The 26,771-nt window shown below is 36.1% G+C and overlaps 1 protein-coding gene across 2 annotated transcripts in view; it reads right to left on the reverse strand.

Moving 5' to 3' along the window:
* Positions 1-26,771, reverse strand: part of PKHD1 (PKHD1 ciliary IPT domain containing fibrocystin/polyductin) — a 431,042-nt gene that overhangs the window by 145,904 nt on the left and 258,367 nt on the right. For both annotated transcript variants that reach the window (XM_014782549.2, XM_087438704.1), the window contains 3 exons: positions 25,996-26,133; positions 13,003-13,116; positions 10,439-10,526 (listed from right to left, as the gene is read on the reverse strand). In XM_014782549.2, the coding sequence (XP_014638035.2) occupies positions 10,439-10,526; positions 13,003-13,116; positions 25,996-26,133 (340 nt within the window). The remainder of the gene's footprint in view (positions 1-10,438; positions 10,527-13,002; positions 13,117-25,995; positions 26,134-26,771) is intronic.

The following is a 26,771-nucleotide window of genomic DNA, read 5'->3' on the forward strand; positions in this document are numbered from 1 at the left end:
AACATACCATATTGGTTCAGAGGGTGGGAAAGTCAGTATGTGCTAGAGGGGAGATTGAAAGCCTTGGGGGAGAAACAATGGAATGTTTAAGGATAAGTTTGTTATCAGTGCTACCGAGTGTATTCTGACTCCTAGCAACTCTGTGTACTGCAGGGTGGAACCCTGCCTGGTCTTTTCGCGCCAACCTCTCAACTTCCAGCACTATATCAGATAACGTTCTGCTGCTACTCATAATTTTTTGTAGTTTTTTGTTTTTGTTTTTTGGTGAGGAAGATTGGCCCCAAGCTAACATCTGTTGCTAATCTTCCTCTTTTTGCTTGAGGAAGATTGTCACTGAGCTAACATTTGTGCCAATCTTCCCCTGCTTTACATGTGGGATGCTGCCACAGCATGGCTTGATGAGTGGTGTGTAGGTCTGCACCCGGGATCTGAACCCACAAACCCTGGGCTGCTGAAGCGTAGCATGCAAACTTAACCACGACGCTACCAGGCCAGTCCCATTTCATAGGGTTTTTACGGCCAGTTTTTTTGGAAGTGGGTGGCCAGCTCCTTCTTCCTAGTCTGTCTCAGTCTGGAAGCTCTGCTGAAACCTGTCCACCATTGGTGACCCTGCTGGTATTTGAAATCCCAGTGGCATAGCTTTCTTACAGCATCACAACAACACACAGCCGCCACAGTACGACAACCTATAGACAGGTGGTGACCAGGAATGGACCCAGGCTGCTACAGGAGAGCACCGAATCTTAACCAGTAGACCACTAGGACTCAGATAAGTAGGATAAGTAGGAAATGTAAAGGTAAAGAGGAGATGCATGGGTATTGACCCCTTATTTCATTTACCAAGTATTTGGGGAGCCAGAACAAAAGTTGTTACAGAGAGCCATGTGTGAAGAGCTGAAGTGAGAACGTAGCAGAAAGAAGAGGAATGAGAAATATTCCAAACAAGTAGACGCAAAGAACAGCATCACTAATTTGATATAGGAGATAACAGAATAGATATAATTAATGATGACCTTAGAAATAAAGGTCTGGGTCCCGGTGAAAAGGTTGAGGTAACAAATGACTTGTTCTTCAATTTAGAGCATTTCCTTGTAAATAACAGAGTAAGTTAATAAATTGCTTGAGAAACACAGAAAATAACAGGATGAAGAGACTGGATAACGCTTTATACAAGGTCTTTCTTTAAAAAAGTAAATGACGTAAGGAATAAGAAAAAAATAAAAACCCTTGAGGAAGGTTCCCCATAAACCTACTCTTCTCCCAGTTTCCCTCTCATGGGTAAATTATAACACTTTTGGTTGCTTAGGTCAAAAGTTTTACAGTGATCTTTGACCCTTCTTTCTCTTTTACCCAATCTATCAGCAAATCATGTGGCCTCTGTCTTCAAAGTGTATGTAACCACTTCTTTCCTCCTCCATCGCTGCCACACTGACCTAAGCCACCAGCACGTGTCACCCGAAAGATGGCAATGTTATTGCAACGTCTTAATGGTTAGTCTCTCTGCTTCCACTTCTGTCCCCACTAACAGTCAGTTCTCCACAAAGCATAAATCAGATTAAAACATAAATTGGACCCTCTCCTGCCCCGTTTGAAATCTTCCAATGACCAGGATAAAATCTAAAACCTTTATCATAGGATTGATTGATAAAATAACCATTTAATTTCAAAGAACACATAATCACCCTTGAAAGACTCACAGTAAAATATACACTTAATAGTTGTAATGGGTGAAAAAACAAATTTATTTAAATCTAAGCATAACTTCTTTTGACTTATCTGAAATCCAAAAAAGCCAAGATTTTTGTTCATCTTCCTAAAAGTCAACTGAGGCAAGCAACAATAAAGAGTAATTAAATTGAGAGATAATTTTATATAATAAGAACATAGAATAAAAGAAGACAATTTTTTAAAAATATTTTGCTAAGCTTACTTTGGTTGGTAGTGTAAGAAATGATTCTAAGTTTATAAAGTTAACACGAAATTTTCCTCTGAAGACTTCACCCTAACATTCTTCCTAAAATAAATCAATTATATACAAATAAGTTCAGATCTCTAATTCTGTTGGTGAAAGTTCATAAAGGGGTCCCCATAACAATATATTAGAAAGACTAATTAAACTGACAACATAAGGAAGACTATAGATCAATGTTTAAAGAAATGGTTTGAATAAGGTCTGTAGTTCAGTTAACACTATCCTAATATCCACTTGCTGGATTTGGTATTCCATGGTTATGTAAGGTATCATCAAGGAGTGAAGGGTGTACGGAACCTCTGTACTATTTTTGCAACTTCTTCCAAGTCAAATTATTTTACAAATTTTTAAAAGGTTAAAAAAAGAAAGGCTATTCATAAAATGAATACACTATGATAATTACACATCATTCATATGTGGTACGATTCATTGAGGTACTCCTCCCCAGAACTGATACTAAGACATTTTGTTTTTAATATTTGTAAAACATAGAACACAAGAAATGGAATCAGACAAACCACAAAAATCCAGCTTTAGGAACTTCTAGCTTTATGAACTTGGAAAATTTACATAACTTCACTAGCCTCTGTTTTCATATCTATAAAATGCAGATAATAATACCTAATTTATAGCATTGAGAGATTTAAATGAGATAATGTATGTAAATGCTTGATACAGGCCTGACATATAGTAAGCCTTCACGATAAGAACTCAATAAATCGTAGCTAGTTAATTACTATGGATGGTTTTAATTAATAAAATTGAGTTTCTTTCAAAATAGCCTGTAGCTCAGACTCTGAATGAGGTTTTTAACACATTCTTATAAGAAAAATCCATTCATATGGCTCCTGCCAAATTCCAACCTGCTAACTTCATAATAATTAAAGTTTCTTATTGGTCCCTGTTTGAAAGGCCTCCTTCACAAATCCTTTTCGGTATCAGAAAGGCACTTCAAACTCAATGTTACCAAATCTGGACTCATAATCTTTAACCTAAAACTTAATCCTCTTCTAGTGGTTGGCACCACCATATGTCTACACAAACCAGACACCAAGAAAGCACCTCACATCCAACACGTCACACAGATTTTATCTCCTATCTCTAAATCTGCCCACTTCTCTCCATTGCCACTTTAGTTCCCAACTACAAGTTACACCATCTCTTGCTTGGACCTCCTACAAGATGTCCCTAGATCCATTTTGACCCCTCCCGATGCGTGCATGTACCTAGAATGATTTTTTTAGATACAAAAATGTGATTCTATGTGCTGCCTTTCTCCCACATGATCCCCTTAGAAACCTAAACAGCTGCTCAACGCTCTTAGGGTAAAAACTAAGGTTTTTGATATTAACAATGAATATGGCCCTGACCACTAACTACTCCCTGGAACTCTGTCATGCTTGGTCCCTGCTCTCCAGGTCAGCCACCCTGGCATCTTTTCAAGTTCCTTGTGTTCTCCATTCTTCCTCCCACCATAGAGTCACCTCTCAGCCCTCTGCTTCTCAATCACCTGTGCTGACTCCTCTTCTACCAACTTCTAAAAAGTTAGACTGGCCCCTATCTCATTCCCAGGCTCCAATTTTCTCCTCTACCTGTTGTGTCTTCTTGATCAGGGACATCATCCACTTCCAGGATGACTCCTTGTCATTTTCTCTCTGAGTCTTAAGTTATGTATCTAATTGTCTTCTTGATACCTCCACTGGGTGTCTCCAACTTACCACGTCCCTGCCACCCTCTACTCTGACAAACCTTTTCTTCTCCCAGTCTTCCCATCTCAGTGTACATTTCCATTATCCACCAATCAAAAAACCTGAAGCACTCCCCTCACCTCAACATCCAATTCATGGGCATGTCCAGACAGCACCATCTTCTCTCCATCTCCACTGCCTCCTCCATAGTCCTAGCCACCATGATTTTTGGCCTCAACTGGCCTCCTAACTGATACCTCACTTCTGCTCTTGTCTCCACAATCCATCTTCTATATAGCAGCCAGAGTGGTTTTCAAAACAATAATCAGATTCCATCAGTTCCTCTGTGTAAAACCTTTCGGTGATTGTCCCTTTGACGTCTTATACTTAAAGAAGGTCCCACGCGACTTGGCATCTGTAACATCATACAACTTTGCCCTCTGCTCACTCTGGTCCAGCTATCGTGACCTCCTTCCTGTCCCCTGCCCCCCAAAGGCCACCTCAAGGACAATGCTGGATGACCCTCCTTCATTGAGCACTCTTGCCCATTCTCATCAAATAGCTGGATCCTTCTTACCGTTCAGATCTCAGCTTAAATTTCCCTTCTCCAGAGAGATCTTTCCTGTCCATTCAATTTAAAGGGAACCCCTCACACCCTCCAGCTATTTTTGATTGTACCTCCTTGTTTATTTCCTTACTAGCACATTTTATAATCTGCAACTGCGTTGTTTATATTTCGGTATTTGCTTATTATCTGTGTCTTTCCACTAAGATGGAAACTCCCAGAGGACAGCAGTCTCTTCAAATGTGCCTCTACATCTCCAGTGCTTACAACCACACCTGGTACATAGTAAGTACTCCTCAGATATGTGTTGAATGATTGAATGCTGTTTGCTCTGGCTACAGTGCTCTTCCCACACATACCCTGCCCTCACTTTGTTTAATTAAAGCGCACTCATCTTTCAGTTTCCACCTCTGAAATCATTCTTCAGGGAAGCCTGCTCTCACCTCCGTTACTGCCTCCAGTTCCCATATACATATGTTTTCAGAATCCTATATAGCCCTTCTTCATAGCATTTACCACATACGTAATGTTACATTTACTTTATATTTACTTGACTAACGTCTGTGGGCAGAGACCATGTCGCTTTTTACTTGCTATTGTATCTCTAGGCCGTAGCTCAATGTTTGACATAGGGTAAGGACTCACAAAAATCACATTAAACAAATAAATAATGATGTTAAAATAACTACAAAAGTAATAACTACTCAATGAAGAAAATCTGTACGTAGAGAAAAGCACACCAAAGCAGTAGCTACTAACCGGGATCCTTGTTCTGTTGGATGTTCCTCCAGACACTTCTCTATCCACATATGTGCATACATAAATATTATTTTATTTTATTTTGTTTACAAAACTAGGCTAATCTATAATATTCTTTCCTGCCTGAATGTCTACATCTCCTCCCTTTTGTCAACTTGGGATTCACTCTTTTTCACCTTTGCCGATTTAAAATTTTAAAGTGGTATAAATTATTGTTTTAATTAACATTTATTTTAATTCTAGTAAGGAAGAACATTTTTCCATATGTTTTAGTCAGATGTATGTCTTCTTTTGTGGCTCACGTATTCAAACTCTTTAGCGTTTATTCTTCTGGTGTGTTCATATTTTTTTCTTTTTATTCCTAAGCATTCTTTACATATAAAAAATACTAGCCCTCCATCTGTACTATTATATATTGCAAATATTTTCTAGTTTATCATTTGCCTTTATATTTTGTAATTGACATGCTGAAATACTGATTTTTTTATGCTGTGAAATCTATTATTTCTTACTGTTATAGTTGTTGTATTTCTTGTTACAATCAGACATGTCTTCCCTAGTTAAATATTACGTCATATTTACTTAAATTTTCTTCAAATAATTTTATGGTTTTGCTTTGTTACATTTAACTTTTTTAATCCATCTATAATTTATTTTAGAGTAAAGCATAAAGTGAGAATCTAATCCTATATTTTTCCAAAGCATTGATCAATTATTCCAGAACAAGTTTTCAACCAAATTGAAATGCTAATTTATTCAAATTATAAGTAATAATACATACCTGGGTCTATTGCTAGCATTCTGTTCTGTTTTGGTGCCAATAACAATAAAGTAATTATTCACATTAAAGGTATATATATTTTTTAAGTAACTGGTAATATTTGGCTATCTTCAAGTGTTTATTGTCTCAAAAGATTTAGAATTAATGAGTCAGATTCCAAATGCACATATTTGGCTTGTGGTTAAAGTTGCATTAGGTTTAACATCTTTAAAATACTGAGCCACTCCATTTATGTTATGCATCATCATTTATTCTAATCTCCTTTTATGCCTCCTACTAGAGTTTTATAGTTTTGCTTTTATAGCTCCTGTCATTTTTCTTAAGTTTATTTCTAGATATTTTAAGTTAAAATTTTAAATAAGATTTTACGTTATAATTTAAAACTTTATTGCTCAATATTAAAAAGCTATTGACTTGTGTATTTATTGAATGCAACTGACAGTTTTTTCAGATGATTCTCTAGTTTTCTAGGACAAAATGTATATAATCCACAAAAAAATTGATAGTTTGGATTCCTTTCAATAGTTACAACTAACACATTTTTTCTTGACTCAGTACATCAGCTAAAACTTTGAAAACAATATTTAATGATTGTTGTAATACACAGTAATTTTTAATGTCACTTTGTCCTTAAAATAGAAAGTTGCTTGTTTGAAAGGGATTTTTTTTTTAATTATTTATTTTGTATTATTATTTAAAGCAGTGATTCTCAACCAAGGGCTGAACTACCTTGTTAAGTAACCTTGATTTAAAGGAAGTATCCTGTGGTCTTAATTTGCTGTTTATTCCAAGAATGGAAGCTGAATTTTATTAAATGTATTTCTGTTTTGCACCAAATTGATCATGTTCTTAATCTTTATATCTATTGTTTAGATAAACTAGATTAATGGATTATTTCATTTCAAACCACGCTTTTTACTTGAATAAGTCACACAATCATGGTTTTTTTTCTTCTAACAAATTACTGGATTTTGTTTGTTGCTGTTTTATTTAGGATTTTTGCATTTTATTTACACTTGGCTGTTGCCTCTGTTTTCTTTTGTTGAGTTATCTCTAGCAGCTGTTTTAAAAATTATTTTATGCTTGCTTTCTAAAATTAATTGGAAAGCTTCACATATTTTCCTAAGCTATGGAATAGATTATACAGCATTCAAGTATCTGATATTTGAATGATTGAAAGAACATGCCATAAATTTATCTGAGCCAAATGTATTCTTGGGGATAAATCTTTGATAACTTCATGTCTTTCATTATTATTGGGTCTTCCAGTTTTATTCTTCTTTAGCCAATTATGATAATTTATATTCCTATATATAATTTATTTTTTTAATTTCAAAATGTCACTATATAGATATACACATTTTTATATTACAATTTTAATCTTTTCAGTATCTGTTATATTTGAATTCTCATTTCTGATTTTACATATTGTTTTCTTTGTATGATTAAAGATAATAGAGATTAAACCAGTATCTCTAAAAAAAGAATTCAAGTCTACCAATTTTCTACTTTCTAATTCACCAGTTTCTGCCTTTATCATGCACCAATTGGTTTCATTAGACTTATTGATCATTTTGGTTCTGCTTTCTCAAATTGACAGCTTAGTTTGCATATTTTTGTACTTTCTTCTTCAATGATGAAAGCATTTAATGCGATGGCCTGTTTGGCCATGTCTCATGCAATACTCTCATTATTGTTATTTCCCAAGTATTTTATTGATAAAGTTTTGATCTCCTCTTTGACATAAAAGTTATTTAGGAGACAGTTTATTTTTTCTTTTCTTTAATCTTTCAAGAGACTAAGATTGTTGGTTAGGATGTTGTTTTAATCTCTACATTTATTTTATTGTGATCATATTCTATATCATTTCTGTTTATTAAAATTTATTAAGGTTTTAATCATATATATTCTGGGGTGAAGATATATATATATATACATATATATATATATATATACACACATATATATATATATACACACACACACACAAATTAAATTGCCTTTATTATATTTTTCATGTTTTCTTTATCATTTTTAATCTAATTTGCAAAAACCGAAAGAGTTAAGTAAATGTCTTTCATTACTATTTTTGTTTCTGTTAATTTCCCCATATATTTCTTAGAGATTTACTTTATATATTTTTATATTATTTTATCTGGTGTAAAACTTTCCTGACTATTGGCATCTTACTAAAGATTGAAGTCTTTATTACTATAAAATGTATTTATTGGACCGATTTTATACATTTATTGTGTTACTTACCTTTCTTGTGAATAATTTGGAGGCTCTTGCTTTCATTTTGTTGATATTTCAATTATTTGTTTTATCTAATGCTTAATTAAAAATTTTTTCTGAATTGGTTTTAAGTTTTCCTCTGGTAAAAAAGTTAGATTACATTTTATTATCGAATTTTTTTTCCATATAGTGTCATTTTTAACAAGCATATTTTCTTGTTATAAATCGCAGACTTATTCTTACTTTCCTACTTCTACTGTCTTTTTACAAGTTTTTTGTTATTTTTGTTCTCTTACTATTTCATTTTCTTCTTTTTTTATATTTTACTATTTATTTTATGGTTTCTTTCATTCATCTTTTTCTCTGGTGATTTGGAAAGTATATATCCTATTTTAAATTCTGATAGAATTAACTCATATTTGCATATTTACTTCCTATGGCACTCTTACGTCCCATCTCCAGTTTCCTATGGCTATAGTCCCAGATTTTAAACCCAGATTTTTATGTGAGAATTATGGACTATGACGATTAGTTTATGTGTCAACTTGGCTAGGATACAGTTCCTGGTTATTCAATCAAAAACTAAGGTAGGTGCTGCTGAGAAGGTATTTTGTAAATGTGATTAACATCTACAATCAGTTGACTTTAAGTAAAGATTACCCTCAATAATGTGGGTGGGACTCATCAATCAGCCGGAAGGCCTTAAAAGCAAAATTGAGGTTTCCCCAAGGAAGAAATTCTGTATCAAGACTGAAACATTAGATCCTGCTCAAGACTTTGCAGCCTGCCAGCCTGCCCTACAGATTTTGAACTTACCAACCCCTATAAGCATGTAAGCCAATTCCTTGAAATATATCTCTTCATATATACTACATATATTAATACATACTATTTATATAATATATGATATATATATATATATATATATACCAGTATGATATATACATATGCATATGTATACACAACCTACTGGTTATATATTTTTTATATACATAGAACTCTGTCTAATATATTAACTTTACAAATTTTACATAATTTCGTTTACAAGAACAATTAGAATTTGTCTTATTTTAATAACCATATTTACAGTATTATATTTAACTTATTTCAGTGCTTACTTTTAATATATATGCTTTATGTGCCTTTATATTATTCCTGAATTTATTCTTATTCTCCCATTTTAGATTCAGTTTAATCTCTATTAGAACATTTTTTTGCTTTTTTTTTTAGTTTTACAATGCAAAAGATATCTTTTGTTTGCTTTCACATGTGAATGGCATCATAGCAGGGTGTCCAATTCTTTGGTCATAATCTTTTTTTTCCTCTAAAGGTTTATAGATTTTGCACCACTATCTTCCTACATTCAATGGTGTAGAAAATTCTAAGGCTAGCAAGTTTTATGCGCCTTCTTGTTTTTCTCTTGCTTTTTTCACTGCTTTTCTTGTTGTGAGGAAATGCAGCAATCATTATTCTTTTTTTTTTTTTTTTGTGAGGAAGAGTAGCCATAAACTAACATCCGATGCCAATCTCCCTATTTTTGCTGAGGAAGACTGGCCCTGGGTTAACATCTGTGCCCATTTTCCTCTATTTTATATGGGACACCGCCACAGCATGGCTTGACAAGCAGTGCATCAGTCTGCACCCAGGATCCGAACCTGTGAACCCCCCGGCCGCTGACGTGGAGTGCGCGAACTTAACCACTACACCACTGGGCCAGACCCTAGCAATCACTATTTTTGATATTACTCTGTTCAAATTAAATGTAATTACTCCTTGGTTTGCTATATGTATTTCAAGTATAGTTTTCATGATTCTTTCTGTTGTGGTTATGCTGGGCTCTTATTAAAAACAGCAATTACCTATATGTACTTTCTATATTCTGTTCTCTATTTCTAATACTTTCTCTTTTACTATTTTTATCTTCCAATCTTGTCTTCTGCATTCAGGTAGATTCTATCAGTTTGTTCTTCATATTGCCTATTCACTTTGAGACAGTGGTGATTTCATTCTTTACTGCCTCCAATGTATTATGAACTGTTATCGTGTCTTAAATTCCATAAGATTCTTCATATGCTTCGTCTCTTTCCTATCTTATTTCTGTCTATCTCTTAACCAGCTACCATTTCAACTCAGACTATTGTGGTCTCACCTCATACTTCATCAATCTCATAGAATTCATATTTTAGGATTTATTTACAGCAGTAAACATGTATTATCTAAAATTTACTCCTTAAATAAATGATATTCCACCCCTGCCTCTCACTTGTTTTGTTCTCCTTCTATTAAGTTACAGAGCTTTCTAAAATCCCTTATTTTTCCATTTGTTCATCCTTGAATTATGACTATTAATCTAAAATTTAATTTCATAACACAATAAAACCTCAAGGAGAAGGAAACAAAACAAAAAAGTACATCCCTCATTTACTCTCATTCCTTACCTCTCATTGCCTGATGCGATGTCAGCCCCAAGATGTGTCCAGGATTTCTTAGGATAAGCACTGTGAAGCTGAACTTTCCCATAAACCCCTGAAAATAAAAGGAACAATGGTGGGATAGGAAAATCCTTTGGAGGAATTAAGGCTACATACATAGAACTTATTATAGAGGTTATTGTGCAAAATATGTGGTAAAGAAACTATATATGAAGATGTCTACCTTATCAGAAAAAGAATATTTAAGTACTCAATTTTCAGCAGGTCAAATGTATCTCATATGAGTCTGAAACCTATTCTCTCAAAAGCTATAGAGAAATGATGCTACCCCACATCTAGTAATCCAAAAGCTGGGAAATAGACGACTCTGATGGCTAACTAGTTCTATTTCCACCATTAAGTAACTCCAAACCATTTGCAATTCTGTCGAAGGTTAACTGGTTTTGATGTTTTATGTTATACAATAGATTTTCCAAGGCAAGGGTAATTTTATTTCCTGAGGAAAGTGATTTGGTGCTATTAGCTTTGTTTTCAGTGGTTGGACCTCATATTTTGTTGTATTACAGATATCAAAGGATAGCTCTTTAGCTCCTTTGTTTCAAAATATAATTTATTTCAGACTCATAAATTAAAGTCTTACCAGGGACATGCTTGATGCAGTCCAGTTTTATTCCTTCAGGTCTTTCCTCTTACATGTTTTACTGCCATTTAAAATTCCTCATATTGCAGTAGTCCAAAAATGTTTTGAGCAGGAACCCAAATAGTAACAAAATGAGGATTATGCACTCCTAATGCTTGTATATTTATTTATTTTTAGATAAGATAAATATACATGTATATGAATATATTCGTATATGTTTGAATAGAAGTTCTAGTATTTTCTTCCTGCATCCAAATGGATTGTCTGCATACCCAAGATTGATACACTCCATTCTGCTGCAAATCACTAATCTTGAAATCTAAAGATTTCACAATTTTTAGCAGAAAAGTGTACAAGTAAAAGAAGCAAACATCAGTAAGGCACAAATAACATGCCTTGGATTTTCACACATTGTGAATCCAAACAGCCTCATTTAATTATAACCTAACCAACTGTTTACATCAACATCCATATGTTTTTCCATATTCTAATTCAGAAAAAAGTCAGAAGATAATAAAACTAAAATCAGGATTAATGGAAATGTAAAAAATACTCTCACTTTCAGGACATGCCCTGGAATCAATCTTTTATAATAATAGTCATATATATATATAAGTTTCATAAGATATCAGCATCATCACCATAAACAAATTCCATCTTTTTCACTATTGACTAAGTAAGCTAGGCAGGGGAGAAACATGAAGTAATTTAGAGAAATTTCCAACAACAAAGATTTTAACAAAAACCAATTTATTTCCTTAAATTTGAATTATCCAGAAAATTTAATTGACCAGAAAAGCAGATTTCTTGATCATTCCCAATCATCAAAGGTTTACTGTAAAATGACACCATCCCTTAGTTCTTTCAAGGAGATTATAATACTTAGATTAAAATCTGTCATTTACTTATGCTACTACAAAATTTTAAGCATATAATGAAACAAATATTTTATCTCTTATTCAATTTTGTATCAGAAACAATTTCAAAAGCACTAGTTTGGTCATATGGCTGGAGTCAGTGTTCAAGATAGGCATCCTTGTATACCCCTAACACAAAATTTAATCCAATGTGGCCCTCCAAGGAACAGAGTAGACACCACAGGAAAAAAGAGACAGAATGTTCCTGTTATGATCCATCAAGTTTGTCAACTTGAAAAAATTTAAAAATTCTTGAACTTCATATTCTTAAAAAGATAAAGCAAATATCATGAATGAAAAGTGCTTTGGAAACAATAAAGCACTATCAAAGTATCATATGGCAATGGTTATACAATATGGAACTAGGTTACCAAACTTCAGACCACCCTAACATGATTGTTTCCATTTTACTGAGTCACTGGGATCTTATAAAATTAGTAACGCCACACAGAGAAAGTGAGAAAATACCAGAAATCTGATAAACAGCTTCTTATACCTATCCTTTAAAACTGAGTTATTGTGTGGCTCTTACATCATGGTTGTACAAGGCCAGGCTCAGGTTCTGTGCTCTTATGTAGACCAAGTTTACAATAAGATTTGGTATTACAAATGCAAAAACTCTCAACAGCGAATGTTTCTTAGTAATCTATAGATCTATCAGTTTAAAAATTTTATCAATAACCACATAGTATTTATAACTGATAACATAGACTCTTAGTCCAGACTTTGGTGTCTGATCAATTCAGATATAAATCTAAGTTCTGACCCTATAAAGCTGTATGGCCTTCTGCCTATTGCTTATCTCTGAGTCTTAGTTTTTACATCTGTAAAATGGACCCTGCTTATAGGAGAGATGATAAGTGAAATGATAAACATAAATTATCTAGTGCCTGGAATTTAGTAGATGTTCTTCAAATGGTACTTCTCTATCAGGCACACAAACACACACACACACACACACACACACACAGACACACATTTCCTTTTTAATACAAGCTATATTTTACTCTTACCAATTGTTCCTGGATCAATACGAATTCCACTGAAACGGTCACAGAAGACTCCCTCTGAGGCTCTAAGGAGAATCAGAAGCGTTTGTTCTTTTTCTAAGGGATTTTCTAAAGTACCTGTTTACAAAGAAAAGCATATCATTTAAAAATTAATTTGAAATTAAAAGAGAGAGAGAGAGAGAAATTGTCATTTAATTGCAGGAATGTAAATTAGATGCTATGAAGTAAACTCTATACAAAAGAGACAATGGTCACATAGATGAAACAGAAATAGTGGGAAAAAACGAGATGCAGTAAACCTCTCTGAGGGAGATTGGATTACTATTCAGCAAATACTTACTCTTCATTCTGCATTAGGACGGAGTATACTTTTCTGACCTACTGATAGTTAGCCTGCTCATATGACTCATTTGGCCAATGAAATTTGGGTATAAGTGATAGTAATGCCAGTTCTGAGTTAATGCTTTAAGTTGCTTGGCAGTTTTCACCAGATCGCTTACAATGATGTCCTCTGCCATAAAAGGAGAATGCTTTAAATAACCTCTACTGCCTGAATGAAGAGCAGATCTGAATTGAACACACAAGTCGGAAGCAATTCCAACTGAGTCTAGCATAAATATCTGTTGTTGTAAGCCACTGAAATTTGGGGATTGTTACACACCGTTATTACAGCAAAACCTGGCTGAGAACATTGTCTGGATCACTGGCTGGATCCCCAAATTTCTTTACATGCATTTTGCATTTAATTCTCACAAAAATCCTGAGAAGTAAGTATGATTCTTATTTCAATTTTAAACATTCATACATAATGAGACTTAGAGGTTGAGGGACTTGTCCAAATTTATCCAGCTAGTAAATAACAGACTCTGAATTTGAACAATGGTCTGTTTATGCTAAGTGTTTTATTGAACAAGTAACAGGTTATTTTCTAAGCCTAAATTCTTTCAGCAGCATAAGAACCCAATCCATTCAGGCTATGATACTCATACAGCAGTTGGGAATTACTGGTGACCCTATTCTGTTGATGTCAACAGCAGTTTGGTCACTTTTACAGTATGAGAATTGTTTGGGGAATTTGCTGAAACAGTGCTGGTGAGTATGGACCTAATGAAGGTTATTTTCTTCAGAAAATATATCTTAGAGTCCAGAAAATATTACAAAGACTCAGTTTTTCAAGAAGCGACTGGTGAAAAGATAGTCTCCAAACTCTATACTGAATCAAACAAGTTCACACAAAAGAATCTGCTATCAAATGAGACTTTCCAGTTTAGAAATTCCTGAAAACATAACCAAACATGAAGTTGCCGAATACAGTATGAAGTAGATGGTAAACTTAAAGTTGCCTGGTTGTTAATTTAGTTAAGTGACCCTTCAGGGGGCATAAATCATGCTCCCCGGTTGGCACACCATATACACCTGCTTAGCCAAAAGGCTCCAGGTGAGTTTGCAGCTTGCTGCATACCTGTTTTCATAGGCCAGGCTTCACAGCCATTAGTCTAGAAGGGACTGCTGAAAGTAAGACTCAGAGAGGTAAGCAAATCTGCCTAGTCACACAGTAGGAAGGCAAGGATTAGATCCTACAGCCTGTGTTCCCAGCAAGACACTGAGGTATGCTGCTGCTCCGTGTAGGTAATGCTAACCCTCAGCTGAGCGACTCACGTCTCCTCTTAGCCAAAACCAAGATATGCTAGAGCAGAAAAAAGAGACGCAGGGGAAGGGGAGAATGTTAAGAAAATGTGTGTGGTGTTGTTCTTATCTTGCGGTCAGAAGTCTGTCCAGTAAGCTGTTTTCCAACTGTGATTTCATTTATTTCACGGAGGGTAGTTTAGATTCTTGAGGAAAAAAATGGCCTAGCACTAAACAGAAAAAAGTAGGACAGTTTTTGCCCTAGAGAAATGTATGCAAAGTCCCGCAAACAGAGTTCAGTGTTCCTCTACAATCAGAGATTAAATCAATTATGCAACCCAAAACAGCGGCACGTGTGGAGCTTTCGCCGAAAGTCTGGGCGAAATTAGTCAGCCTGCCGTGATCTTGCGGTATCTGAAATGACCCGAGTTTGGATTCTTTCCTGAGAGGTGGGGGAAGGGAAAGATGGAGGATTAGAGACTGAGTAGAAAGCAGGCAAGAGTGACCTAAGAGAAGGAAATATATGCTATTTTAACACTAAAGTGTGCATCTCGAATTCGTAAAAGCTGGTGAATGGAAAGCCCTAGAGGCTGGCTCCCCGTTTTATTCTCCAAGCTAGCAATCGAGAAAGGGGAGGTGCTCTACCAGATTGGGCTTTGTCCCTAAACGAGAGTAGCCACCTCAGAGAGGGCTCTCAGGATAATGCAGTTCCTCTCTGGTTTTCCTTCTTGAAGCTGCATCGAGCTGCTCTCAGCTGTCACCAAAGACGTTTTCAACCTGGATGAATTTCGATACTCATAATGGAGGGAAAATCCTTGTCATTGTGCTGCCAAGACATGCCAGGTGTTTTTGCATACGTGATTTCATTCAATTCTCACGACTCTATGATGGATATTGTTGAGGTTCTCATGGGGAAACTGAGACAGAGAGAGGTTAACCAACCTGTCGGCAATTACACGGCTAATAAGTGGTAAAGCTGGGTTGAGTACTTAATAAGTCATGTAATTAGTGACTTAATAAGTATCGTCCTAGGACACGTGGACATAGAGGAATAGGAAAGAAGCAAAGGGAAGTCACTATTAGGCAATGCAGGGGAAACAGAGTATGTTCCAGATGCTCAAGTCACCCGGGGAGGTGGAAGAAAATAAGTTCTGGTATATGAAAGATAACCATTACAATGATTTCAGGAATATGGTATAAATGGAGTCTACGAACTTCAAAGGTAAGAAGAAAGGAAAAGGACCTTATGTTATTTTATTAACTAAACGTCTTTGATGGAATCAAGTATAAACCTCATTTACACTTCAGCCCACTCTCTCAACATGACTCCCCACACCCCGTAGCTGAGCCAACCCATGCTGAATTACTCACCATTCCCTCCACTCCCTCTCCTCTATCCACATGAGATTCCTCAGGCTTTTATATCCCTCACCTTCATCCTAATTCCTAATCGTCCTTCAAAACTTGGCTCCACTGTCCCATTTATTTCTAAAAGCCTTCTATGATCTTGAATAAGATATCCCCTTTTGTGTATAAAATGCCCGTGCCCCTTGCTGCAGTAATTCTCCTTCAAGGAACTTGTTTTTAAGAAACAGTATGGAATACGAACAACGATTAATGCCAGAAGTTCTTCACTGTGGTGTTATCTACTTATAACAGCAAATATTTGAAAATGCTTCAGAATAGCAAATAATTGGAAACGCCTTTGCCCACTTAGAATCCCTTCCTTTTCCCCCAGTTTCCTTGACCTGCTCAGTAGCTGAACCTCACCAGTCCCCAGACAAGCCCAAACCCAGCTCAGACGCCACCTCTTCTGGGATCCTTCCCTGTCAATCAAGTCTGGGTTAAGTGGTCCCCTACAGGCTATGACAGCATACCATGTTTTACTTCAATACTTCTAAAACGGTTCTGTGCCTCTTACCCGGCTGCCTCCTCCTCTCAACAGTGGGCTAATTGTTGTTAGCCTCTCAATTATCAACAATTGACATCATATTAAAATAAAAGTTAATATATAATTTATTCATTCACATACTTGCAAAACGTATACAAATCCTTAAAACTTCATAAATAAGGTTGAGTTAATTCACTTCTATGAGCCTCGGTTTCCACAACGATAAAATAGCATGCTAATAGCGTCCATTTTTTGTGTGGGTTAAATGATTTAGCACATGTTAATGACACATGGCACAGTGTCCACATTTAATATAGGCTTTTAAAAATGTTGGCTCGGTAGTAATAATAGTAAAAAATAGTACTAGTAACAATGGAGAAATGAAACATTTCAAAATTAACATTTAAATTTGGAAATTAAGAAAAAGAAGGCAAGCTCTTTCTAGCAAGTAATGTCCTATTACTAAAGCACTAGAAACTAGACATTTCAAAGGTAAAAATATTAGATGATCACTTATTTGAATACGCAGTCCAAGGAACTGCAGGGAATACAATTAAATTCCTCTCAAACAAAGAGTTTTCTAACCAAGAAAACAAATTATTCATTCATTCACTTATTCACCTGTTTGTTCAAAATTATTTAGTTTTTCCGTGCAAAAATAATCAATTAATTAATATTTAATAATTATTTTATTATATAATTAATTATTTAATAATTTTAGAATAATAAATAAATTTCTAAGGAATTTTATGTTTCCGTGATAGAAGTTCGAGTCCAAAATATAGTTTGAGAAATACTGATTTAGAAAATCTTTAAGGAAAGATGATTACTGTAAATACATTTAGTAGAGACTAACTAAAAGCCCAACAAGACAGAAGAATCATTTCTTGTATCAGTGTTTTGCTTAAAAATACATACATATGTTTAAGGATAATGTGATGTTTATCTGTTAGGAAATCAACATTCATCAGAAAATAAACAGATATTTCTGTGCTTAGTCTCATTTTGAAATATGTGTTATTTAACTGTTGGCTGCCAAGGGCTTATAGAAATGGAGTTCAGTATTCCCTGAGCCTGCAAAGAACAAAGCTTTTACGTTTTTGCCCTTATAGTTAAATGAGTACAATATTTAAAAGTCACATCCCTTTGATGTCACCTTTTTATTTTATCAGCTAACTAGTAGTTTGATCAGGGAACTGTCAGTGTAAATAGAAACTGGCTTGTTGACTGATGATCCATATCAGCTAATTTATAAACCATTTATTTGGCAGATATCTATGTGCACTTATATTTACACATTATATGTGTCGTTATTTGTACTATTTTCTAACCATAGTTAACCTAGAAAGAGGATATATGTGTGTGTGTATATATATATATTATTTTTTTACTTAATATATTATTTTTAAACAAACACCATCACAAGATTCTCTCTGGCTACTCAATGAGTCTGACTACTGGGTATTGTGGCTTTAGGCTGGAGGATATGTTTTAATCTACACTTTTCTCTGGTTTGTCTCCTTCTTATTACTTAATCATCCAATGAGCCTTACAGAACTGTCAGTTTGGAAGGCAATAAACTGTGTATGGATTTTTCTTCTTCTTTAGGATTGAGAAAGTCCCAATCATGGAAGCAATGAAAGAAACTTCCATACAGCTAGTACTTCATTTCCTGACAATCAAAGTCATGTGCTAATGATGACCTTAGGCTCCTGGCTACAAATGTGAGACAGGGTTGACAAATACTCATCACTAGCTCTGCAAAACAATATGTGACAAGTTTTAGGATAAAAACCCAGTTCCTAGCATAATTACTGAGTGACTAGGCAGTGCATCATGTGACCTGGTTGTGACAGGCCAAAGGAACAATGAACTGCTGAGTCCTCAGGGACATTGATGTGTCGGGCATGTCGTTGCTTACTTAGGGATCAAGGATGGTTCTATTAAGTTTTAAGGACACAAATTTATTGTTACTAGTTATCCCTCTCTGAAATCTTCCTACAAACTACACAAGAGAATTTTCCATTTGTGATTTTAAAAGTATAAGATTATAACACTCCCCGTTGAGTTGAACATTTGGATCGATAGCATGTTAACATCTCTGATATCTAAGATAACAAGGAACACGTATTAAAACAAGAATGTGTCTCATCTAAGAAGGAACACTGAGGAAAGCTGTTCAGACAGCCATTCATGGGCATAGAAATCCAAACATTCAAAACAATCAGTAACCAATGTTTATTGAACAGGCTTTGAGTCAGGTATTTTAATAGCTTTCTTTGCTTAGACAATCTAAAGATTGAAAACATTTTGGATTTGTACAAGATCACCAACTTTTTCAATGTTTTTTATCCTTATTTTGTCCCTCTCATACAGGAGGAAAAACACTGTAGTCATTTATACACTAACAGAATAATTCCTTCCTCACAGATGTTGACATTTAAGTATAGGGAGACTGAATAACATGTTACAAGAAAAAGATAGTGAGCTGAAAGACAGTCTTAGAGGCTTCCATTCACCTATGTATACACTGATCAGTCACACAGCACATTATCAGAAGCCTATTTTGCCTTAGGTACTAGGGTTACACAATGTTCTAAAGAAGCCTATCATCTAATATAGAGAAGACATTCATGAAAACATACCATTTCATAATAATAGAATGAATGCAATAATGATGATATGAATGAATGGAATGGACCAGAAGAAAAGATACACTGAAACCTACTGAACAAAGACAGGAAAAGCTCATAGTAAATGTAGTCCTTGGCAAAGACTTGAAGGTGTCTATTTAAGGTGACTAAAATAGCCTCTAATCCTCGTCCTGCTCTTTACCAGCTATGAGGCCTTGGAACACATCAATAATCTCTCTGGATCTCAGTTCCCTTATCCATACAATGAGACAGATGATTCACACAATCTCTGAGGTCTATGATTTCACAGTTATAAATCTACTATTGGAGAATTTTCCAGAAATTGTATAAAGAGTTGCTAAACTAGAATTATAATTCAGGTCTCTAGAATTTCCATATTTATGAAAGTTCTAAATGAATTTCTGTCTTGTTAAAGCCATACTCATGAGGTTATCAAAAAGTAAAAATTTCCAGCACAATTTGGACTCATTTGTGTTCTTTAATGCTTTAGAAAGCAACACTGCATAGCTTAAAATCTAGCCTACATCATGAAACTTATGTCTGTTGTTCGCCACACTCATGCCATACTCTCTACCTAGTCTGGCTGCCTTTCTGCCTCACAACTATGTAAAGCCCATTCCCGCCTCTGCCTCGAACTGTTGCACTAGCTCTTCCTTCTGTCTGACACCCTGTTGTCCAAATCTTTGCAAGTCTAGCTCTTTCTTGTCTCTATAGTCTGAGGTCACGTTGATCTTCAGGAAGGTTTCTGCTAACTACCTAATCTATGGTGCTGAGATCCAACCTGGACCTCTCTTCAGCTCACTCTCTATTAAGCTTCCTTCAGAGCATGTATCATCATCTAAAATTATCTTCCCCATTTATTTTACTATTTCATTGCCTGTTTCCCCCAACAAAAGAATGCAAGCAGGAATCTTATCTGTCTTGCCCCCTGCTGAACACTCAAGTCCCAGGAAGAATGCTCAGCACTGAGTTGGCATTCAGTGAAAGAGAAAGCCAGGGAAGGAAGGAGAAAAGGGACAGAGATAGAGATACACCTATAAACGAAACTTTGGAAAATCGCTATATCAGAAGACTTATTTTCACCTTAATATCTACTTATTTGCTACATTTTATCATCCAAAATAAAGTTGATGAAAGCATATAAAGATCTGACGACATCATGCAATATGGACAATTGTTCTTTTTCAAACATGAGATTTAATACATTCAATTGTCCTTAAGATTATATTAAAGCCAAAAAATGAAGTTGTTAAAGAACAGATAAGTGGTGTTCAATTTATTAAAAATTACTGTGCCTCATCAAGAAATGTTGAATTTTTTCTTTGTTCCACATGCAAAGCAACATTTATGTCAAAGCTATCTTTGATGGCCATTATATAAAAAACAAAAAGCCAGGATAAGATGGCCAATTTCCTTTCTTACTTTCTTTGTTCTCCCTGCTGTATCTCACACTACTGACCACTCCCTCTTTCTTGTAAATTCCCTCCTTTATTTCAAGATATCATTTTCTTGTCATTTCATTTTCTTTCTTCCTATACAGCTGTTTCTTTTCCATTCTCCTTGCTGAGCTCAGCTTCTTCTACCACCCTTAAAAGACTGGTTCTCCCCAAAATTTCAGCTCCGGTCATTTATTCTTCTCTGCATCACACTTTTGAGTTCACATTTGGGCTGATGAATCACAAATGTATATATTTAGTGCAGACTTCTCTCGCACTTTTTCATAAATCCACTTGCCCTCTACATGTTCCCATGTACACAGTCCATTGAAATCTAAACTTTAGTTGTATGAGTCTACATATTCAACAAATCACTGTAAGGGCTTACGATGTGCCTGACACTGTTCAAGCACTTTAATAAGTATTAACTCATTTAATTTTCATAAAACTCTATGAAATAAACACTATTATTATTCCCATTTTCGAGGTAAGGAAACAGAGATAGCAGAGATAACTCATGTAATTTACCCAGAATCACTCAACTAACAAGTGATAGAAAGGAGATTCCATCCCAGCACCACCATCAACCCAGATCTCCCAACCTGAAATGGAAGATGTATCCTAAACAACTCTTTCTCAGCTCACATCAAAATTGCCACTAGGTTCCAGTGATTTTTTTTTTTTTTACCTCTTTAGTATTTCTCTAATTCATTCTTCCTCTTTAACTCTAGTGTCTTAGTTCAGTCCTTTATAGTTTCTTTGCTGAAACACCTCAGCAGCCTTCTCACTTTTCACTGTTCACCTCCCAATACATCCCCAACATTGGCAAGAGTCATTGTTCTAAGACCAAATCTAATCATGTCACTTCCCTGCTTAAAACTACCCAGTGATTACCCACTGCCTTCATGATAAAATCCAAATTCCTTAGCATAATATATAAGGCCAAGAATCTTCATGTGCCACTGCCATTCCATACAAATCCGGCAATGCAGACATACACATTTCCTACAATTTCTGGAAGGTGTAATGCTTGTCCACCAATATGTGCCTTTTCAGATCTCTTCTTTTACCTTTAAGCCCCTCTAGGTTGGAAGAGGCGACTCTTCCCTTATGTTCTTACTTGTTTGTCTCCACTATTTTATTGAGACATCTCTTGAAAGCTAAGTTCATGACTTCTATTTCTGTCCATCCAAATTTTCCCATGGTACTCGGCACATGTAGGCATCAGCAAACAAACGATAAAAGGACACACAAGTGAAATACTTTAAGCTTATCTCAAGTGTGTTATCAGACTAATGAGACAACCACTAAACAAAGAATGAAACTGAGTTTGGCATTTGTGATGCAGCTGTAGCCCTGTTAGCAAAGCTTTGATCTTAAACTTCCCCTTCTAACTCTAGCATTATAATTCTACTCTACTAAAAGTCAATTGATACCTTTTGCCAGCACCAGTTGCCTTAAAAGCAGGACCACCAAGAAATATAATTCCACAATGTTGGAACTTGGATCAAATGGCATCATATAGCAGAACTCTGGCAGTGCTCTGTGCCAATGTCCACATCTATTAAGTTTGTTTACTAACTAGTCTTATTATCTATTTCATGTTGGGATTTCTTTAGGGTGTGGTAAAATTTGACAGATGGGTTGAAAGTCTTCCTTCAGGCATAATACACATAGAATTAGGCAGATGGGTTCCAATAATCAACCTTTAAGCCTGGAACACATGGACAGAGCAGGAAGAAAAAGAATACACCATTGTTTGGTAATAGGTAAAAATACAGTTGAGAATGGACAAATTTAAAAATGAGATTTAAAATGTACAAATCAAAACCAGAAAGTGGCACAGTGTCACTTCCCTTCAAAGGTACAAATTTTCAGGCAACAAGTTTTTATTATAGCAATAACCTCAGAAACCTAAAAATAACTTACGGAAAAAGACCAATCCTAGCAATAGAAAATGTCAACCTGAAATAAGTTTTCTAGTAACAAGAATAAGGCTCAGTTTTATTTAATATTTCTATCAGTTAACTGGATGAGGATTTTATAGGATATTAAATAAATGGACAAATGATATTAATCTTGGAGGAAAATATCAGAATCCAAAAGGATTTCTCCAGTGTGTAAAGATGGATTGAAATAATAAAATGAAGAGATAAGTAAAAAAGTATTGCACTTATATCCCCCTAAAACCCAAGAGAAAACTAAATAATCTCTATACAAGTGTACAATGTAGAAAGATGTGTTTGAGGCAGCACATATAAAAAGAGTAAGAATTAGAGTTGACAATATAGTTGGCAGGACCGACAGCATGATATGGCTGGACAAAGAGGTCTGTTTGATCTTTGGCTGTATTAACAGAAGAATCCTATGTGTTACGATAGCTGGAAGCTGACTATGCTGGATAGCTTCCACTGACACCTCCATTTCCAAACTCTGCCCTTCCCTACGCTGCTCAGTGCCCTGGGATGCTGCTGACCTGCATGCGCTACATCAGTGAGGTCTCTTTTACTTAGAGTTCCAGTTGGGTTTGGCCAAATGGTAGCACGAGCAGGAGACAAGAGAGGAAAGAAAGTGAAATCAGGGTCTTCATTCCCATAGGTCCCTCCTGGTACTGAGTGAGTCCCAGCCATACAAGAGGTCATGCCGCTGCCTGGCAACCAAATCCACACATCACATCCCCCTCATTTCTGATTCCAGGAATGACTTCCTTTTCTTGCTTCTTTGGGGCAAGGGGTGGTAAGCACGCTCTGCTGTTACTAGCCTTGGGGTATGCCCCATGCCATTTGGATTTTTGCAAATGGTTCTTTCATTAAAATCTCAAGTTGTCCAATTCAGTATGATGTTTATTTTTTCCAGGCACCCTGACAGATAAACTAACATTTATTAAACACCCACTATTTTCCCAGTGATAGTAGTAGCTGTTATGTTTAGTGGTTTCCACAGCCCTCTGAGGAAGGTTGTGCTGTTGCCATACATTTTACAGATGAAGAAATGGAGGTGCCCAGAGGCTCACTTGCTTAAAGTCAAACAGCAATAGGTGACCAAGCTAGATCTGATCTCAAGCACCTGACTTAGAGCCCGTTATGGTGACTGCTATACTCATTTCACTCTGTTGAGAATAAGTCAGGGCCCACCTGGGAATAGTTCTTTATCCCTGGCTTCATACTTTCAGAGAAATTAAACAAAACAGAGATGCATTTAGAGGCAATGCCGGGAAAAGTGAGGGGATCACATAAGTCTGAGAAATGTGGAGGGAATGCAAATTTGTAAAAACCTTTCCGGAAAGCAATTTGACAATATGTATCAATGACCTTAAAACATGCACTTATCCTTAGGCCCATTAATTCCACTTTGAAAAATCTATTGTAAGGAAATAATCGGGGATATAAATAATGATTTAAGTGCTAAGATGTTCACTGCAGAGTAAGATACGAGGACAAAATCTGAAATAACCCAGATGTTCAACAATAGAAAAATGATTAAATGAATTATTATATACGTAGGCATGTATACATACACACACACACATACTCATATATATTATGGAATATTAAAGCTATCAAAATTGTGTCTTTGAAATATAGTGAATCGGGGAAATTCTCACATTGTTAACATAAGATCCAAAAGATTATCAAACTGTACACCCTACATGTTAAAGTCTGGGTGTGTATGTGTGCATGTACGTGTAGGAAAAAAATGATGTTAAGACAAGATACAAAATATTAACTGTGGTTATCTTTACATTTGGGAATATGAATGTACAACTTTCTATTTGTTCTTCTGTATTTCCCAGTTTTATACAATAGTTTGAAAAATAAAACTTATTGTAGAACATGAATAACTATGATTAAAATGATACAACTATAACTATATAATCATAACAATAACTATGATTAAACTAGTTATGACTTAACTATGGTTAACATAATAGGAACTGCATAGCCTAAGAAAGAGAAGATTCAAGAAAATGCAAATGAGGGGCTATCACGGGGAGGGAGTTTGACACTCATCCTGTGTGGATCAAATAGAAGAACCTGAACCAACAAAAATTGGAAGAAGACAGACTTTTACTTAATAGAAGGAAAAGAATTCTAATGAGATTTTTAAAAGTGGGAACAGATTGTCTCAAATTTTCTGTCACTAGAAGTACTCAAGGAGAGGCTAGACCAGAATTTTTCAGGAATTTTCCTACAGCAATTTAAACCTTGGACAGGTAGTTAGGCCTAGAATTCTCTCCCACCAGAGATTCTAAAATATGAATGCTACTGAACAACAATATCTAAATGTTTCCTTACCATCAGAGATTTATTTCTTTGGGGTGAGGTATTATCATTTCTGGGAATTCTCTTTTAATCTACTTTTTGGGGGCAAAATGGAATGCCTTACTAAGTTCAAAAGTAGTTCGTTTGGCGGCAGGGAATACACGTCTTTTCATCCTTCTACACTTACTGCCTACAACAGTTCCAAGTACACAGTCCACCTGTCACAACTTACGCTTTTTACTGAAGTAAGACAATGTACCAGGCTCATTAATACACTACCCCAGATCCACTCCATCCTGCCTGTCCCTCCGCCTCAGCAACACGCCTCTCTTCCCAGCTGGAAGAGCCTCATCTCCAGGCACCCTTGAGCCTGTGGCCCCTCCACTAGCTGCCCAGGGAGCCACGAAACATAACAAAGACACAGGAGTTAAGTGGTTTGGGGTGGACCAGATGAATTGCTTGCCTTCTCCCCAGCATTCTCTCCTTATTGTCCCAAGATGCGGTGGTTCTTTAAGGCTTCTCTCAAGGCATTTCACATAGCCAAGCAGACAGCCACGTTTCCTTGAGAAGCTGTGGCTACCTTGTGTTTGCTTTCCCTCCCTTTCTCCTTCACTTCTCTTTCCCTTTACTCACTGCACTGTGATCATTTGCCCCAGTAAAGCAAGAACACATAAGCTCTGCTCTCAGGACTGTTTTCCCAAGGGTCTGCACTAAGATAGCAATTGACATTTTATTGTAGTTTAGTTGATGGAAGGATAACAAACCATTCTACGAGATCTTCTTGAAAGAGTGAGCCACACGTAAGTTCTCATCCAAAAAACTAGAGGGGGAATTGATCTCAGCCTGGAGGAGACAAAAGGAAGCCTGAAACGAGCAGCACCATGAAGACCCTTCAGCCAGAAACATGGCCTGATGACTGTGGGTAGACACAGAGAATGACCAACAAAAGCCACCTCCGTCTGTATCTAAATCTTACCGAGGACAAGCTTTACTAGTAAACTCACCCTCTGCCTTAGCCCTCCCCAAACTCCATTAAGCAACCTGCTGGATGATACAGTCATTTCCCAAGGCCGTTCTCACAGAGCTTAATTCCCACTGTGCTCCCAATCCTCGTGCCCTTTACTCACCAACTTTCAGCTCCCCGCCTGCAATGACCATGCACGCCACACTCAGAATGTTGCTTCTGTCCACAGGGAATTCTAAAGTCCCCATCACATAGAGGCCTTTGAGGAATGGAAGATCTGTATCCACCAGGACAGTCCTGTCTGCAGAAGAAAAAGAAACTGCTCAGACATGTAACCAAAACAAGAATGCCGTCTCTCTTCCAGTGATTTACGCTGGGTTTCTCCACGCAATTCAGGTGTGGCCTACGTTGCTACCTATGCCAGGACAGGTGCAGTAACTGGAAAAGCAAATAGCTGGCCAAAGGCTAGGACTTAATAAAGAAGCGTGGGAAAAAAAGTAGGCATGACTAACAAATTCTGCCACTGTTTAGCACACTAAGAGTTATTCCCCAAATTGCTTTTGCCCCAAATAGCGGCCCCAAGGCTACTTTAGTGCAAACGTACAGATGAGCTCCCTATTTTTTGTCCCTGTCTCTTCACTTTGGCTCTAGTTTCAGAGAGAGAGAGAGAGAACCATAGATATGACCTTGGCCTCTGAAGTCAGACAATTGGGATGTGAATCCCAGCTCCGCTACTTACCAGCTGTGTGGACCAACAACTTTACCTCTCTGTGCCTCAGTTATCTAATCTGTGAAATGGGAATAATAAAAATACCGGCTTCATTCACAGGGTTTTTGTGAGGGATAAATGAGTTAATAGATCTAAAGTGCTTATACAGTACTGGTAAGCCATTCTCAATCCCCAATTCTCATCATGCAAAGCAAAGTATCTCAATAAAC

The sequence above is a fragment of the Ceratotherium simum genome, chromosome 13 (assembly GCF_057802395.1).
Source record: "Ceratotherium simum simum isolate JZ-2026a chromosome 13, ASM5780239v1, whole genome shotgun sequence".
Lineage (NCBI taxonomy): Eukaryota > Metazoa > Chordata > Mammalia > Perissodactyla > Rhinocerotidae > Ceratotherium > Ceratotherium simum.